This window comes from Nannobrachium achirus (assembly GCF_963921795.1).
Source record: "Nannobrachium achirus genome assembly, chromosome: 12".
Classification (NCBI taxonomy): Eukaryota; Metazoa; Chordata; class Actinopteri; order Myctophiformes; family Myctophidae; genus Nannobrachium; species Nannobrachium achirus.
This window is the reverse complement of record NC_137832.1, coordinates 24541169-24560761: the sequence shown is the minus strand read 5'-3', so window position 1 is coordinate 24560761 and position 19593 is coordinate 24541169. Positions and strand designations below refer to the sequence as shown.

Here is a 19593-nt window from a genome sequence, read left to right as displayed (position 1 = left end):
GTATAGACCTACACATATTTTGAAAATAGCAGATCTACAAGCTCACAATGCGTTATGACTCGTGTCGTGAAGCATTGTGAGCTTGTAGATCGGCTATTTTCAAATGGCCAAAATATATATAGGGTTGAAGTGGTTAATGTATGTTTTGTAGGGGTCATTGAAGTCAAACCCTAATTTATTGAGGGATACTCAACATTTAAACCAACCAAGATTTTAGCAGATAATTCTGGTTTGACTATATCATTTTGCATGACACTGATTCAAGTGTTTTATGTTGCTGACTGTAGATCATGGCTGATGCACCAGACCCACCCATGGGACCCTCACCCCCACTGGATTTCTCTCTTACACCTATCCAGTTTGGCATTTCCACCCAGAGTTTCACCCCAGCATCTTCCAGCCAAAAAGGTGAGAGCCACTGGTCATTTCCTTAATTCATTGTCATTTCATATTAAATAAGCAGGAAGTGTTTGTGGTATACTATGAGCCTGGACCACTAGGCCAGTGGGCACCCGCTACTGCTCAGTGCTGATCACTTTGCTGTTTGTTGTTCAGAAAAAATGTGTAACTGATGATCATGTTGGGAATGAATTATGGATCATGAGTACATGAGGGCTTTCCCTCTGGTCGTTAGTTCAGTGGTAGACTAGACTGCTCCATTGTTGGCTGGACTAGGAGGCAAGCCAAATAGACTCACGTGTCTTTGACTGGGTGGCAGGGCAGCCTGTTGAATAGCCGATTGCAGAAGCTATTGTAGTGAGCAGAGTCTCCGGGCTAGTTGCAGGGTAAATGGTACCCAAGGGTCCAGGCTGAGATGTAGTTTCAATTGAGCCATGGTTAGATATTGCTCAGTGCTTATCTTTTTACATACAGTGTATATATAGTATCCAGGAGAGCGAGACTGGGAGTGACACACAGCAAAGATTGTCAGGGATTCGAACCTGGCTGCAATGAGCTTTCAAGCTGCATTAGAGCCTATAGGTTTATGTGGTATGCGCCTGGACCACTAAGCCAGTGGGCGCCCGCTACTGCTCAGTGCTGATTAATGTGCTTTTTGTAGTACAGATAATGTTGGGGACCAGGTTAAACTATGCACAGCGATGCACAGCTGAGGATGTTTGGTACTTTGGCTGGTCTTGGTCTGCGCTATTCAGTTCAATTTCCCATAAATAGCTGCAGACTAACCTGAAAGAACCCGAACACACTTTAATTTGTCATATTGAGTAAATACTATAGCTCAGGTTCTCACCAGACAAATGCTTTTGTGTAAAATACAGACTTGGATCATCATTCCAATGTGATCTCTAATGGCTATATCAAGGCAGATCAATTGGAACACAATTGCCTTGACTATACTAATGATACATTAATTTATAACATTTACTGTACTGTGTGTCAAGCTCAACAGCTATGGGTCAGTCTTCATCACTTCTCTCACCTATGGCATCACTTCTCTCACCTATGGCATTGGTCATGAAGTGTGAGTCCGAAAGGACTGCAGAAGTGCAGATACAAGCAGACAAAGTTAGTTTTCTTAGGGCGTTGGCTGGCATCTCCTTTAGGTATAGTATCCACAAGTTTCCGCGGGAGTTTACTGGAGACTATCAGGACCAAACTTCCGGGTTTAACAGCAGACATACAAGCTCACGTCGCGTCGCAGATGCAACCCGTTGTGAGCTTGTAAATCGGCGGCGGAAGATCGATGCAGACGTTTGCGCAATGCACTATGGGGCGTAGGAAACTCGTGGATACTAGGGTAAGTGTAAATGAGTTCGTTTGGATGAGGCCCAGGTGCACAGAACGAGACAAACCAGGATTTCAAAAATGGAGATTTATTACTCTTCTTGCAAGGTTGACAAAATATTCAAATGTAAAGTAGAAAAAAAATGTAAATAGACAAAATTGAAAATACCAAAATATGCAGAAAGCACTAAACAAAATGCCTAAAGCAGGCAATCAGTACAAGTTTAACTAACTTCAGTACTGTGTTTGGGACAGAACTCTCTGCAGAGCATTGTGCCCCTAAACACTCTAGTGCCAGAGAAAGAATGACCAATTCAAATTCAAGGCCAATGAGTTTTATAGTGTGGGAGCTCCTCCCCTTGTTGGCTTAAACCAACTATCCTTGACCAAGGAACACTATAACTTCAACTGTACATCAAGGAACATACTGAGAAAACAATTCACAATCAATAATAAACCGTCAACCATATAGGTTAAGAATTCTTAGCATTTAAATACCTTCAGTCCTTTAAATAGACAATAAAAGCTTTAACCCCAATTCAAACTCCCCTGCCAATTGGTACACCCCAATCACCCTGCTCCTCACTATAAATAGAGCATTGGACACAGGTGTGATTCTTTTGGAAGATCAGTGACCAGTAGCAGGAAGTAAGTAAGTTGTTTAGTGAAGCAGAGATTTTGAATAAATACATTTTAAACCAACCCATTGTTGCATGTTATTTGTACTGAAAGAAAATATAAGTCACATTATCAACAAACTCTGAATACAGGTAGTGCACATACTAGCATTCAAAATGTTTGTTGCGGACCATTAAGTTAAGGGAAAGTAAAAATGAAGTGGGAAAGTCTGTCACTTTACCACAGTAAGAACTTAAGAAGCTTGGTCAAACAAGAGACTCTGAAGTCGGAATGGACTTTACTTTTTTTTGCATTGCATGTTTGTGCTATCAATATGAGTGCATGCTGTTGCGGCGTAATAACAGTCAGTCTTTCCCGAACTGCAGATAAGTCTCGTTTGGCTCAGCTGAAGAAGAGACGGAGGTCAGCTGTCGGGGTCCGGGGCTCACCAGAAACCAACTCTCTCATCCGGTTCATGGCAAAGCAGAGAATGAATACTCCTCCCACTCCACAAACTCCAGTGAGTCTCACCTCAGTGTACTTCCGAGTAGAATGTTGGGGACTATTGATGTCCCCCTCCAGTAATCATTGTTGATGCATCATGCATGTCTATACTTACACACAAACAATTAACTTATTCCGATGCTTTCATGGTAAAGAATAGGAGTGTTAAAAGGGGAAAAAAAGTGGCATGTATATTTTTTGGCAAATGATATAGAATTGCACTGTCCTTTAGTGTGTTTAGTTGTTACATGGGTGAAAGTCAAATCAATAAGCTAATGACAATTGAGAATAGCAAAGATATATCTGAAGAACATTTGTATGCTTAACAGCCTGTACCAACAACACCGGTAATTATCTTTGCTTGAATGTTAAGTTTTGGTCTGTCTTTGTTTTATTCTATTGTCCATTCTGCTTCACCACAGCTGGTCAGAGGAAGCCCATTGCTTCCCAAAGTCTCGTCCACCCTGAAACAGAAGATTGCTGCCTTCCAGACCCTGATGAATATAGAGGACTGCGAGGGCTACAATACAGCTCAAAAGGAGGACAAAGATACCAGAGAAGGTCTCTTTGCACTAGATTAAGGGGGTCTTTATACCAGGACGATTGGAAACGCTGCCGGTCTCGTTTTGGATTTATTACCCAAAAAACGTCGCGTTTACACCTTGTTGTTGGTTCGTTTTTCTGTGTTTATACTACAAGTTGACAACGCATGAATTCAAGCAAAATGTGTCATGTTCCCAGCCTACGTAGGCCTATACTGTGTATTTACCCTTCAACTATAAAATATATATTGTTTTTAATGAGACATGCTTTGTAATTAGGCTATGCTCCCAAATCCATATTATTATCGTCTGTTCGCATATTCAATATTCAATGAGTCCCGCAAAAGGAGGTTTTTAGCGAGGTGAAGTGAAACACCAACAAAAGTCACCTGGAAGATGAAGGTCGGAACATTTATAGCCTATGGAGCATATTTCTGGACATTATCTACGGGGATGGGCTATATTAAGTGAGTTCTGTCTTCTATCTGCAACACAGAAGTATAACGCACCATGCGAGGCAACTAACGGAGTAGGCTAGCCTACAGAGGCACATATGGGTATGGTAGTCTACCATACCTTGATTACAAGGGAAAATAATAAAATGTACTTCTTAAAATAAATTCATCATGCCTGTTGCTAAGTATTGGCAACATGACTGTCTTGCATGCGTGCCTTGCACGTGCAAGACCAGACAACAGTCATGTTGCCATACCTTAGCTCTTACTGAACTGACGCACTGCACTGGGATGCGGCGCAATGGAGGATGATGTGCCGTCGCCGTCGCAAAATAAACTAACGGAATAAATTAATGAACTGACGCCATACGCCACTGGCAGTCTGTTATTTCACTGGAAGTCACAATCATAGCCTTCCGTTATGACTTTAAGTAAATTGCCTAGTTTGGAAGCAACATGCGTGCCTTAAGAGGAGGCTAGACGCACTGGAGAGAAAAAGCGACATGATTTCTTTGACTGGAGGAGAGGGAGCGAGGATATGGAGGAAGTTTTTGTGATGGTCTCTGACTGACTGGACAGTTATGTTTATTCTGTCTGTCTGTCTGTCTGTCTGTCAGCAAGACTCAGCATATTACAATAACTCACTCATTACCTGAAGTCCGCTGCGTCTGTGATGTGGCGCGGTGCATGAAGAATTAATCCAGTATTTTTTGGTGAGAAGTTGAAAAAGGGGGACGCAAAATAGTCATTAATCATTGGTTTGCTTTGCTTAGAATGGAATACCATAGCCTAATGGTTTAATTTAACTTTGCGGAGAGGAGAGCTGTTGCAACTCCGACAGGCCAGCTAGGGTACCAGCCCAGGTGCGACGACTTGTGCGTAATTAGACATTTTTAAAAGGCTTTCATATAGACTACTCCTGACATTTTTCAAATGAGGTTTGTGCTAATAGATCACTGGGCTATTTTCTGGGTTTTAATTAGGCCTACAACAACACAAATAATAATAATACATTTTCGGTTAGTCTGACAGACTGACACTTATATGCAGCAGGGGAAGTGGAGCAGAGGAGGGGGTGCTATGACATCATCGCACTCTCCCTCACGGCCGAATTCCGATATTACACCGTTGCGAAACTGATGCGAAACCGCAGAAATGCACTTTCAGAGCCGAATTCGGAAAAGTATCGGTTAGGGTCATGAAACCGCGTCTCCGTGTGTCAAAATGGCCGAATCAATAGTAAAAACTATCGTCTACAAAAAAATCGACCTCATGTAATGACCCCCTAACTCTCCTTTATTGCCATTAGATCAGGGGTCTTCAATAGGGGGTCCTCAGAGTTACTACATGGGGGCGCCAAATCTTTGTGTGATAGGATAATTATTTTAAAATTAACAACATGAACCCTCTCATCCCAATTCTGAGAACTTTTGCCAAAAATAGCAGACCTACAAGCTCTTGAGAGCTTGTAGATCGGCTATTTTCAGTAAATAGGTTCGGTTTAGAGGTAAAAAAAAAAAAGTACAAAGTGAAAGGTCAAGTTTAGTAAGTAACAATGATTTAAGTGGTCAAAAGTCTGAAAACAACAACACATTAACACAAATCTAACAGACTGATGACAGTGCTGTCAAAACAAGTTTATGAATCTATCTATGAAATCAATGAAAATCATCTGTATGTAGGACCTCTACAAAATATGTAGAGGTCCTTGGCCTGAAAACTTTGAAGACCCCTGCATTAGATTGATGGCTTTTGATCTCATTGGAGAAGAGGAGTGCTATACCAGTGGGAATGTTTTGATGACCTACAGAGGCTTCCAGCAGCAATGATTGAGTTCTCATAACCATGAATTCAAGAATGCAAAAACGCTGTTACAGATTTATGCTACGTCAGCCTCATCAGTTCGTAAAATCTCCTAGCCGCTTTTGTTGTTGCTGTTTGTGGCATTGATTTTATTATTCTCCACTCACTTTGATCGTACTCAATGTATTTTTTTTATTATATTGTTTTACAGTGGAGTCTCCCAGGTCCCTTTTTGTATTCCAAAATATTTTATAACTAGTTTGTTGTTGAAGGGTGGGTACAATTCTACCTCGCTGACTATTGCTCTCTGTCTCTCTCCCCATCTCTGTCCCTGATGCAATTTCTTTTCTATTTTTTTTGTGGTTTACATTCTCTGTTCTGTTCTTCTCTGTCCCACCCACTCTCAGATGAGAGCAGCCCTGTTGGAGGGAAGGAGAACTGCCCGCCCCCAGTGAAGAGGAGGTGCACGGCCCCCCTGGAGGAGTGTGTGGAGGAGATTAGGGAGGCCAGCGCTCCTATCCTCGGGCACACCAGGGTGGTGGAGGAGCAGGAGGTAACCTCGCTATGACTGCAAACTTTACTTTAAGTGGGCCATCGTACATAATTTATCTAAAAGTTTTCTTCTCTGTACACTTGGTTTACTTTGGAACGGTTTATTTTTAACTCCTGTGTGAGAGGAGTTCTATGGTGTGTGTCCTGAGCTGAACTGGGCATTGGTTTGAGAGGTAGATTTAAATGTTGATCCAGTTTGTGGACCGTTTATCCCTTTGTGCTTTATCTTTGAATGGAGCACCTTTTTACAAGTGCCATCAGGCCTAATCAGCTGTTTGTCTGTGGCTTGGATCCAGCAGATTGTCTTTGAGGTCATTTTTCCATTTGGTTCCACATCTGTGCCTTTTGTTGCCAGTTGTCGTTCTGATGCAGTGCTGGGAGAGTAGCCAGTGTCCGTGGGGGAAAGACAAGTGTTGCTGATGAAGCTTGTGTAGATTAATCATTTGTTATGACTGATGAGCTTAAGGTTTGTACAGCCTGACGGGTGATGGAAATTCTTGAATATGCTTCAATTTTAATGTACTGCTATCTCTAACATCAGGTGTGTCTGAATGATAATTTCTTGTGTAACAACGGGTAACTAAGAAAATGAATCATTGTGGTGTGAACTCGTAAACATATTGTAATCTACAAATGGTGGTACAACGTTTAGTTGGATATTTGGCTTTGATTGAATATAACAGTTTGCAGATTGTACAGAGGTACGGTTTACAATGATTGTTAAAAGGATAACAAAAAAAGCCCTTGGGGCTACTTTCCGTTACGGGCCTGTGAACAGCTGAAACTGAGATAATGGGAAAGACTATTGAGTGCATCTTGAAAGAGCTTGAAATGTGATTTGACTTTAGAAAGCCCTATACAAGACAAGTTCTCCGCACGGTATCGGCTAAATGCCCAAAATACAAATGTTGGCTACATGCTTATGCAAGCAGGATTCTGGTTCAGGTGGCACACCACTACTGATTGATTACAGAGGGAAAAACACTGATTTCATTGATTTCCCACAGGTTGATGAAGGACGGGCACCACTGGTTGATACACAAGGACCAAAGCCGCTAAATGCGATGGTGAAAAAGTTTTTCTTCAAACCCATCCGTCTCAAATCGGAGCCACACATGAAATTTAGTGATCTCCAGGCCTATCCTCTCAAGTCTTGGACCCCTCATGAGACAGAGGTAGGGTGTCAGAGATGCACATGTACACAGAATAAAAGTCACTAACTTGGCACTATGTACAACCTCGCCCACACCAGTGTAGGGATGGGACGATATGAAAATGTCATATCACGATTATTGTGACAAAAGAAATCGCGATTTACGAGCTTGTTGATCGGCTATTTTTTGGCAAAGACATTTGATGGAGGGGAGAAAAAAAGACTAGATCAAGTACGTATATTATAAGTACCACCCTTTTACCAATAGAGGGTGGTACAGCATGATGGAGGACGATATCATGATAAATTAAATCTCCACAATACAATTATCGTGAGTGTTTTTTTTTATCTCTATAAACGATAATATCGCTTATAGTCCCATCCCTACACCAGTGGTGGCTAATCGACATGCCACCCAGCAACACTTAATGCCACTGTCCTGTTTCCAGCATCACTGGCACTGTAAAAGAGCATATTTCTTGTTGCATCGGGGCATGTCTGCTCTGCTTCTGTGGCTGATTCTCTTCTTCAACTCTTGCTGTCGCTGTTGTGTGTAGCAAAAACTTGTGCTGCAAGTCAAAGTGTTAATCAATCAAGGAGAACTACAGTACTCTCAATCCTGTGATTTGTAAAGACATTGTCAAATAAATATTGACTGGCAAGCTCTGGAAATTAGCTATTCAGATGAGAATTTCACACATGATTTTTGACCAGGGTCTTGGAATTGCAACTACAGATCCCATAGCATATGACAAATAAGCAGATACAATTTCAGAAAAGTGAAAAATCAGTGTTGTCAGATTCTGCATGGGTCTGCAATGGTCAATGTCCTTGTGCAATTTCAGATTGAAGAAAGGAGAAAAATGCATGAGAAGAGCCACATAACTTTATAAATGTAACAATCCGCCGATTGATTGGCGCTGAGTGCTACTGTGGTTTCTTGCTGACTGACTTGTTTTGTAATAGAAGCTACTGCACATAAGTGCACACACACGTGTATATGAACAGCACGGTATTATATGGTGCGCCAGGTCGATGTAGCCCAGCCTTGCAGTGTCTGCTAGTTGTAACTTGTTGCGACCGTAGGTCGCACTTACTACAGAAAGCTCCACCAGGTGTCCGTGCGTCCGTCAGTCAGTCCGTCACACGTCAGACGTCACACTTTTGCCCTGCTCATATCTCCGCAACCGTTGCCCCGATCCATGCCAGATTTTGCACACACACTCCTTACCTGCCAAACTACAACCTCCAAGGACCCCCGGAGTTCCAGGGACCCCCAGCTCCCTGGGGGACCCCCAGGTGTAAAAAAAATACCAAATGTGCAAAAATGACCAAATGACCACCCCCACGGGGCTGCTCACGGGGAATTCCCGTGGACCACCCACTCCTGCTACTCCAGAACGGATGCAAAAGTGGTGGCGCCCCCAGTGGAGGACCCCCTGCCACTGCAGCTCACATAAAATGCCCTAACTCGGGCTAGGAGCGTCCGGGAGAGCCGGGGCCGGTACCTATTCGTATGCCAAGGCAACGCGGACACCCCACCCCTCATTTCTCACATGGCCCTCTTCTAGCGCCACCTACAGGCCGATTTTTAAAACACATTTTTGGCCACTGCTCCTACAGTTTTGGCCCTCAAATCACGAAAATCACTACACAGTATGTCTACACTCATGTCATCAACATGGATCAGGAAGTTTTTGGAAAAACAATTTTTTGCCCTATTTGTGGAGATAAGTGACCTACGGTCGCTTATCTCCCGATTAGGGAGTCTTACTGGTTATGCATATAAAATCAAAGTCTTTTTATAACTGCACTGTTGAGCTAGCACTCTTTCTGCTGGCCTTCTCTCTGGCATTGTGTGTGCATGTCTTGTGTATAGCATAGAGGTCCAGCATGCTACTATAAATAATAGCGGATAACATAATTAGACATTTGGAAACACCAGCCAATCTATTAAAGCGGTTGTTTCACCCCAGAAATGACTTTATATCTATTGTTTACTCACCCTGGAATGTCTTGAATACGAGGATAATATTAAATTCTTCTCACGGGTAAGTAAAGGGATTTGGGAATAAAGTCATTTCTTGGGTGAACTACCTTTTAACCCTGGCACTGGGCCACCGTGTTATAAAGAGTTGCGACAACGGAAGTCCAAAATATTTGATCATGTCAATCATGTAGGCATGAATCCGTTCCCAGAAGTCCTCTGGTTAGCCATTTTGATGCATTATACAGGAGACAAAACTGGGGATTTTTGCGACCGGTCGCAGTTACTATCAAAACCTCGACCAGCTGTCCGTCAGTCAGTCAGTCTGTCACACGTCACACTTTTGCCCTGCTCATATCTCCGCAACCGTTGCCCCGATCCATGCCACATTTTGCACACAGACTCCTTGCCTGCCAAACCACAACCCCATCAATTCTCACATGGCCCTCTTCTAGTGCCACCATGAGGCCGATTCTTGCAAAACACATTTTTGGACACTGCTCCTACAAACTTTGCCCTAAAATCACGCAAATCGGTACACACTTGCTCTACACTCATGTCATCAACATGGATCTGTCCCATTTAGCGCCACCTTCAGGCTGATTTTCTAAAGCACATTTTTGGACACTGCTCCTACAGATTTTGCCCTAAAATCACGCAAATCGCTATACAGTATTTCTACACTCATGTCATCAACATGGATCTCTCCCATATAGCGCCACCATCAGGCCGATTTTTTCAAATACATTTTTGGACACTGCTCCTACACATTTTGCCCTAAAATCACGCTGCGACCTGACGGTCGCTTATCTCCCGATTAGGGAGTCTTACTGGTGGTATCCGTATCAGTAATATTAGTAGTCCATAAATGCACAAATTTACAATGGCACAATGATTTGTTTATGTAGTTGTATCAATGTGTCTTAAGAAGAAATGTAAAATTTGAGTGCGAAAAACACATTTTACCTGCCTTATATTTAAAGCCCAAGTCCTTGGTTAAAGAACTTTAAAGCCCAAGTCCTTGGTTAAAGAACTTATCTGATTCTTTAACCACCAAACTTCAGTTCCAGACTAGGAAATTAAAAGCAACTCTTATCATCCGGAAATTGCAGTGAAATACTGTGCCCATTAAAGGTTATCTTTATTTGATTGTGGACATTTTATGTAAGAAAACAGATTTTTTTATTATTATTATTTTACGTCCAGTTGTGTAGCCTCATCTTTTCCCTCGGAGACTCTAGAGGCTTTTGATTCACCACATTTCTCAAATCTTCCACAATACTCCTCCATTCCTGTAGGAATCCCACCAAACTGAGAGCTGTTACCCATGCTGTGTGCCTATTCCCCGACAGGAACACCCATTTGAAGTTCAAAGTCTCAGCCGACCACTGCCTGAGGCCCTAGCAGCAGCGCCAGGCTTTCTGCCCACGCCACTCTCTCCTCCCTCCTCCATGTTGGAGATGAAGTCCACAGGTACACACACACACACACACACACACACACACACACACACACACACACTCACACTCTCTCTCCTAATTGGTTCACACCAGAGAATCCAAGATCCAACTGTTTTTATCTGTCTCTGTAACCCCAGCCTTAGCTTTACCACGCACAGCTAAGTGCTTTTATGTAGTATATACTCAGGGAGAATAGCAATGTCAAAGGCCTTTGCAGAATCTGAGTTATAAGCCAGTAGGAAAAATCAGAGCTATTGAGAGGGTGTTTCAAATAAAAACGCTCCTCCCACAGACTTATTTATTATAAATGTGAAGAATATGCATATAATATTCAATCATTTGTTGAAAAGACTAACAGTTAATCAACTTAATTGAGAAAATTAGAAGAAGCCTGTGTTAGCTTGTGGTCTTAACCTATGATGTATGTTCCTTCCTGTGAGTTTCATGGTGTATATTGTTAGTTAAACCTTGTATTTGCAGGGATTGGAGAGAAAAGGCTTATGTGGGTCTGTTGCTACAGTTTTCATTCCCTATGGTGCTGAAATTGTCCAAGTCATGACACACTAGTCTTATTATTGTAGGTGAATGTTAAGGAGTGGCATTCACCTGAATTGAGCACCCAGCAGTAGACATGTGCATGCCAAGTTTACTATGCTTGTTTTAGTCTGACCTCTCCTAATTCACCCAGTTGAGTTAAAGGTGATACACCATGCATTTAAAAAGTATTTATGTCATATTGTTTGTCCCAAAAACGTTTTTCAAAAGGTTTGAGGCTAAATTACCACTCCTGAATAGAAAGCCTCTCTCATTTTTGAATGGCTCTCAGAGCATTTCAGCTGCAGTACCACCTTTGGCCTGAACTGCACGACTCCAAAAAAAGGTTTTAAAATAGGAAAAGTGAAATTTCATGGTGTATCACCTTTAAGAAAATGTGGATAATGTTCAATGCGCTCCTTACGTGTGCCCTCTCCTTCGTGGATATACTCAACACCGTAGGGTTCCGTTATATTTACTGCTTCAAATAAGCCTCATGTGCAGCACATCAACATGTGTATGGATTTAGGAGAAAGGTTGGTCGTTAAATTAAAGGTCTTATGACATCTTTTTTTCCATCTTTCCTGTGTTTTTCTTTTTTTTTTTATTACTAGGATCAGAAAATTGAGTTCATTTGCCTTTGGATGTATTGTATGCATCATCATGGTCATCAAACTGGTAAATTGTGTATTGGAATGATGCAAACACAATGTAAAATAACAGCAAAGGTGATGGATGATGAAGGAAAAAAAAGCCTAAGAATAAAAAAAATTATGTCGTAAGACTTTAATGGTACGTGTTTCTGATGGATCACAACAGACTAGCTGTGAAGTTCTGCTGGTAACATTCTAAAGCACATTTGTCTCTGCAGCCAAGAGTGATGACGCTGAGGCAAAGGAACATCCAAAACAGAAGAGGCGGGTACATTTTGGCATGCCACTCTCCCCGGAGTTATTTGACCGGAACTTCCCCCCGAGCACGCCACTGAAGAAGGGGGGCACTCCGGCCCGGGCTGCCACTCCAGGAGACGGTCTCCGTCCAGCACTGAAGACCCCCCAGAGGAGTGAACCCCCCTTGGCACAACCCGACGTCGATAGCCCCTTCAACTTGGGAGCATCGCCTTTATTGTCATATTCGCTCACTCGTTCTCGTAAGGCACCGTCGACTGGTGGAGAGGATGGTCTGGAGACGTGCGGAAAGGTAGGAGGTTCAGAAGGAAAAACTGTTTGCTTTCTTGTACTTTAATTGGAACACAAGGCCAAGTGTGTTGCCTATTCATAGTACAGACACACATTGTAGGAACAAAAGGGTGCTAATTTCAACAGCCAGACAATATGTGTGCACAAACAGCTCTGTGTCCTATTGAGTATTATTGACCAAGGCACTGTATCCATACTGGCTCATTCATTGTAAGTGTGTCAGTTTAAAGCCTTAAATTAAAAAACACAAATAATTGTAATGTGCTTTTTTGACATGCTTCTGGTTACAGAAGCCACACTGCTAGGGTCTGTGACTTTGTATATCATCTGTATATTTGACTATTGGGTATTATAACAGCAGAAGAGTAAATTAATTTGATGGGAACATTTCTACAATGTGATTATAATAATGTACAGTGCAAACAAAATGCCCATACATTTTCCTACATAAATTAAATTACTGCTTGGTTACTTCTCCTTAGATTACATTCCCTTCACTGGATGAAGTGGATGAATTGTTGGCCGACAAAACAGGTTGGTTGCCAGTGGCTACTGTGATGGAAGAAATTGTGTATAGCCTACCGTATTCAAACATGCTAGATGTGACGGCTCTCCATATTGTGTTTTCAGAAGACATGTTGGAGGCCCAGCCACTGGATTTAAATGCTGCTTTCCAAGAATCCCTCACAGACACAGAGACAGGTGACCACATTTTATATTGGTTCATTTTGGACAACGTTGTCAATTGTCCTCTTTGGCTGCTTCTTCTTAGCGGTCCTTGCGTTTGTAGTTTTATAAGTCTGCAGATTAGACGTTCCGATAAAGGTGCAATAAGGGATATCGTTTTGTTAAAAGAAGTGTTAAATGTCCACAGTATATTCTAATACATATATCTACAGTAAGGCTGGGCAATATATCGATATCGAGGTATCAACATGCGATGTATACATATCGACGAAGGCGGCTTGAAATGAGGTATTGGTGTCAAATATAACAGACACACTGCATGCAGGTAGCACATGCAAAAAAGCAGTCTATCTGTAACCACGTGTGGTTATTTCAATAAAACTGGAACATTTATTTATTCTATGTACTGTGCAGTGCATGCATGGATATGCTATTCATTATCTGGGTTAGGCAGGCAGTAGACCTAAAGCAGAAAAACATTAAAAACTATATAATGCAATTGTTTTTACTAATATCGTTATCAAATATCGAACGTTTTCCTAATATCGCCCAGCCTTAATCCACAGTATATTTTAATAATAATCATTGCTATAGAGAGTTAATTTAGTAGCAGGGGTCTCCTGTTTCTCCAACTGTTTAATAAACAAAAGAATCATTTTTAGGTTGCGATACAAAACTTTGAGGACTCGTACAGGATAAATGATACACGTTAAATTGGAAGTGATGACAAAAATAAATTAAGACAAAATTGTAACTGAAGCTGATAAATGTGTGTCCTGGTTGGAGGAAATTGACTAACTCATCTGAAAATGTATTTTCTCTTAATTAAAGAACTGGAGAAACCCCTGTTACTGAACAAACGAGGATTACATTCTTATTTGACAAAACGACCTATTCATTATGAGATTCCATATCCATGCATTTTCTCAGCTGATATAATTTTTTGTTCCTAGTACTGTATATCAACACACTGTGGATCAGTGTTCATTCTAGGGCCGTACAACCAAGTAGTTTGAAGCTTCGTTTATAAGATTGTCATTCTAAATCAATATTCAAAAATGCAAAACGCGCCTTCATTCTGTGAAAAACACGTTTTTATTCTGCGTAATAACACGTCTTGTCAACGCTGAGCTCCTTCCTTAAAGCTTCATTCGAAAAACAAAATGGGATCTAATAACAGTGTGGCTTCCCAGTGAATCTCCAGTTGAAGGTTTAACGTTTGTCTTTGACTTGTAGACCCTGTCCCAGAGCCTCAGACTGTGCCATGTGGCCCTGAGATTGGCATGCAAGAGGGGTCGAAAGCCCAACCAGAGGCAGAGAGCATGGTGGAACTACCAGTCCCAGCTCTCTCTACCACCCGAAAAAGAAAGGTCGGCAGTCTTCAGGGAGGGTCGGATCAGCCTGCACGCTCTTCCTGTGGAAATGTAAGACGAGGTCCTTTGTGTCCAACACATTCACACCTGGGAGCTGTCCAGTAAAACCATGCTATTTGACTGTTGATGACCTGAGACACTCCACAGAATCAATTCAGTGCAGCCGCACTAAATTTACTACGCACAGGGAAATACGCAGCGAAATTAGTTATTTATACCATTTTGAGTAGTTGGTATTGCCATCGATTGAATTCAACAATCTGAGAAATATTATACATAATATATTGGTGGGGTCTTATCACTAGGGATGGAGATCAACTCTCTCTCCCTTTTCTTTAATACTCCGTTCCAAATTGATCAAAATCCCCAAATTGGTTCCTTTCTAACAAACCTCATCCCTACTTCTCACACTCCTATTTAATCTTCTGTGTAATCCCAGGGGATCTAGCCATAAAGTCCAGATGAAATGGCATTTTGTGTGTACATATATTGTGGTGTATGATGTATTTTTGTGTACATAACTAGTGTGTGTGTGTGTGTGTGTGTGTGTGTGTGTGTGTGTGTGTGTGTGTGCGCTTATAATCCATCCTGATGTAGTTTTTCAAGCAGCCTGAGGTCACTGGTGAGCCTGTGAAGAGAGCGATGCGCTCAGCTGCCAAGACTGCCACTGGGAAGATGAAGGTGAGTCAGCCAAGGCCGTTCCCTCTCTCTCTGCAAAGTTCAACATGACATGGGGACCTGCAACTTGTTTAACCACAACCACCACCTAGCATCTCCATTCTAGGTCATACTAGGCTAACGTTTTGGTGAAAATGGGTGAACATGCAGCCAAAATAGTATACAAGCTCACAACGCGTCACACTTGTAGGTCGCTATTTTCAGCAAAGATTTGGTTTACAGGTGAAAAGACGGTAGGTCAAGTACAGACCCTTGGGGGACCAAGTCAACAAAGCATATAGGGTTTAAGTGGTGAACTGTATAATGTGTTTGAGAGTGAGTGGGCATCAACATAGAAGCAAGCACACATTGAACCTGGGATTGGATTCCCTTTTCTCTCATTACCTGGGCAGCTACAGATTACAGAGTGGTCAGAGTGTAAATCGACTGCATTTATATAGTGCTTTTATCTTTCCAACTTCTCAAATGTGCTTTACGATGTACTTGACATTCAAACATTCACTCAACGCTGTGTTAAACTGTTAAAACAGAGTACACATTCACACACCGACGGCAGAAGCACTCACGCAAAGCACCAACCTGCCCACATGGATTCATGCCACGACTGATTTCAGTCATTCGTCGTATTCCATAGAAGCCAGCATGTCTTCTATGGAAGTATATCATGCAGCGAACATGGTCGATCTACAAGCTCAATGCATCTCAGCACTGTTTCACAAATAGCAGATTAATTAAGACTTGGCCTGAAACATTTTCAGTCGAGATTTCGTTTTTGCTTTAATCCATGTGCTCATTAGGAGCAGTTAGGGAGGGGTTCAATGTCTTCTTGCTCAAGACATCACACAGCCAGTGATCAAACTGGGAACCTTCCAGCTACCTGACGTGCTGCTGTACTTCCTGAGTGTAAAGTCTTGCTGAGAGTGTCATAAGCCAAAATAAAATACTACATAACTTCCACACTTGCACACGCTCACATTCCAATACATTTCTACTGGCTCGCTCCTCTGTCCTGATGTCATGTTGTTTATTGGATGCTGTATTTCTCTCTATATGAGCTGTTTGAGATGTATTCTCCCACACAACAAACTGCAAAGATCAAACCGGGATTCAAATTGTTGCTTCAGTCATCATGTTTACATTTTAAAAGTCTGCAATATTGCACGGCTCCTCTGGCTATCCAATAGCCCAAGGAGGTGGTCTGTCCAATAACAAAACAGATAGTCAACTGAACTAATAGGCTGAAGTGAACACTTTGTACATTTGCTTATCCTGGCTCAAAGCGGCTTGGGGAGCTCACTCTCTCTAAGGTCTCGGCTCCTCCAAAAGCAAATTACCATTTGCAACATGAATGATTTCAGGAGCAAGCAGGAAGACTTGAGTGTGGAATGAGCGAGTAAGCAGAGAGTTGGGTGTTGGAATTTGGCTATAGTTTGTATGTCTGACTGGCTGTACAGTTAACAAGCTTCTGCTTCTCCTTAAGGCTACGCCAAATCGTCGCTGGTCCAAGGAGGTAGACCGATCACTCTATGCCTCCAGAGTCTACGCCTCCAAGGACCCCAACCTAAGCCCCATCGTAGAGACCCTGTCTTCTAACAGACGCTTATCTAGACTACTCACTGGGAAATACGCAGGTATACAGAATACACATCTGCTTGTATCACTTATCTCATGTACTGTCTACATTATGTTGGGGGTCCCCAGATGATTAACTTAATGTGCAAATGTGAAATTGTCTTCTCATTGAACAGTAAATTGACAAACATACAGCAAGTGAAAATAGACGATCTACAAGCTCACAACGCTTGAGCTTGTAGAGGGGGGGGAGGGGGGGAGTCCTGGGATTGTTGTCATGATCTCTGACACACCACCCTGAATCCCACCCAAAATCTCACTCCTAATAACCCTTTCCTTGCCTCCACACAGCCTCTGAAGACTCATCTCTGTCCCTTCCTACTCAAGGAGAGTTCCTCAACAGTGACCCCATTACAGGAGTCCTCACGGCTGCCACTGAGCTGCATGACTGTTCCTCCGCCAATAATAAGACTGTTGAGACTGAGGACGTCAGTCCCACAGACCAGTTGGAAAAGCCCTCGGAAGACCTTGTTGAATCCTCTACCCCCAGGAAAGGAAAGCTAACACGCAAGAACAGGAGCTGGTCAATGCCAAGCTCCGATGCCAAGGTGGCGGTGAATGTGAAAGGTAGAGGGAGGAAGGCCAGAAAAGTGAGTGTTCCTGTTGATCCCTGGCTCAGCGGGGAGCCACAGATCCCACCTCAGACTGAAACAACAGGACATGAACATGGTGAAAACCGTGCCACCATAAACCAAGCGGCAATGGAGTCCCTTTCCAGACAGCGCGTACCTGAGAACACTGAGGTTTGCAATGATGAGCAGTTTCCACAAATATCAGATCTAGATGCACAATGCACAGAGAGGAGTAAGACCGAGGAATGCCACACAAGTCCAAACGAACCTGTCGACACTTGCTTAGATGTAGAAATCTCTAACACTGTGAGTATGTCAGAGTCGGCAGACCCAATTCAGAGACTAGCTGGAAATGACTTAATCCTGCAGGAGGGTAATGTGGCCGTGGCAGCCAACCAGACAGAAGAGTGCGAATTGGTCCAGGGAGAAACGGCACCGCCAGCCAATCCACCAACCAGTCCTGCTTGTTCCAGTTCCGACAACCAGCCAGCACATCTTGCTCCCTGGCAGGCCGACTTCAATGTGGAGGATGTCTTCAAACCCATAGTCTCCAGGGGGCAGCGCTCCGTGCGTCGTAGCCTGAGGAACCGGAGCAAAGTGGATCTCAGTGACACCTGCGTGGAAAGTAGCTCAGGGATGGCCTGGGTCCCCCACACCTCCCCAGACTCCATCAGGGTGGTGCGCAGGAGGTCACGTCGACAGAGCAGCGCTGCCTTACCCCTCTTGGATGTTCCCACCTCATCCTGCTCTTCCTGAGGAGGGACATGGGTCAGTTCTCTCCCATGTCCACCAATCAAATCAGCTCCTTGGACTATAGATTTAATTGATTTTACAGTGACAGTTTTAATGGTAAATTGCTGCTTAAAGTCAGTATGCATTTTCAAATGTCCTTTTATTTTTATTTTATCCCCCAATGTCCTTTTATTTTAGTTTTATCCCACATATGTTTTAAAATATATTAGAAGTTTCAAGCCCTACTTGTCTAAGTGACATGTATACAACTTTGACATTTGCCATAACACCTGCAACAATATGGGAGAATATATATTTCTTTTTAATCATTTTCACACTGTCATTGACAGTGCAAAATTAAACTTTTTTTTTATGATGACAATATTGTATTGCGTGGGTTTATTTCTATTCTATTTGCAAAGTTATCTGTGATTTTTCTGCAAAAGCATCAGTTCTCTCATTCCCCTCAGCACCCAAGTTGAATACCTGTGTAGACCTGACTAAATGGTAGAAGGGTGTGGACGAATATTTGCTCTGAGTGTATTGATGAACCTGACCAAATGGAGTCATGGGAGGAAGGAATGGGGATTTGAGTCATTTAAACCACTGTTGCTGTCTACAATTGATGTTTATTTAACTTTATGGATTTTGGCAGACGGCTGGCAATCATTACTTGCTTATCACATCACCCTGAAATGTATACCATTTGAGTGTATTCATACCCTGAATGAGGTGGAAAAAAGCGATCCAAATAGTTTCTTTGATTCGTTTTATATTGGCTATATTACACTGATGCCCTTTTTCCCCCCCTCTTGGGTAATTTATCAGAGCTGCTCAGTAATTTGTAGCCAGCTTCCCATCCTGCAACTAAGGCGATCAATAGACGGGGAGCCCAATCATCTCAACTGACCAGCTCTGGATCAATAGGCAGCCTGTGTTTTGAATCACACGGCGTGTTCACCATCACCCTCCAAAGTCATTGGATTGAGTAGCTCCCAATCAATAACTCCTCTTCCTTTATGCATAGGTGGAGATGGATGTTGTGTTCCATCTGTCTACGTCTGGCTTCCCCTCTCTCATCCATCCATCCACTGCATGGACAATAAATAAAAGTTGATCGGGCAATTGATCGTACTCCATCTCTCCTTGTCTGTCTTGGCTACCGAAGGTGGACGTTCTGGTAATGGCATAGTAATAGAGAAAATGTGCCTTAAAGTGAAATTGTTGACTTGAATATACATTTTTTTTTTTTCAGTGATGGGAGGATGGAAATTATTGTTGAAATACTAGTTATGCCCAGGAGAGGTCACCCTCTGCACTGAGGATCAGAATCATTGTTCTCCAATTTCAGTACAGCTGCTGTACATGC

General features: G+C 42.5%; 1 protein-coding gene across 2 annotated transcripts; it reads left to right on the top strand.

Annotated features, from left to right (window-relative positions):
- Positions 1–291: 291 nt before the first annotated feature.
- cdca2 (cell division cycle associated 2) lies at positions 292–18388 on the top strand. 2 transcript variants are annotated; one of them, XM_080738976.1, is made up of 13 exons: positions 292–408; positions 2748–2881; positions 3288–3426; positions 6073–6218; positions 7225–7392; positions 10710–10830; positions 12223–12551; positions 13033–13084; positions 13181–13252; positions 14474–14661; positions 15208–15291; positions 16769–16919; positions 17212–18388. In XM_080738976.1, exons 1-13 carry the CDS (start codon positions 315–317, stop codon positions 18246–18248), a joined length of 2715 nt encoding a protein of 904 aa, XP_080595102.1. In that variant the 5' UTR covers positions 292–314; the 3' UTR covers positions 18249–18388. The 2 variants fall into 2 exon arrangements, with proteins under 2 accessions (XP_080595102.1, XP_080595101.1); XM_080738975.1 differs by having other exon boundaries at positions 13033–13252.
- The last annotated feature ends 1205 nt before the right edge of the window (positions 18389–19593 follow it).

Excerpts from the sequence above, each read along its gene's own strand:
- cdca2 (XM_080738975.1), top strand. The coding sequence starts at position 315 with ATGGGACCCTCACCCCCACTGGATTTCTCTCTTACACCTATCCAGTTT. Across the intron at positions 409-2,747 it reads AGCATCTTCCAGCCAAAAAG|ATAAGTCTCGTTTGGCTCAG; the intron begins GTGAGAGCCACT and ends CCCGAACTGCAG. Across the intron at positions 2,882-3,287 it reads CTCCCACTCCACAAACTCCA|CTGGTCAGAGGAAGCCCATT; the intron begins GTGAGTCTCACC and ends GCTTCACCACAG.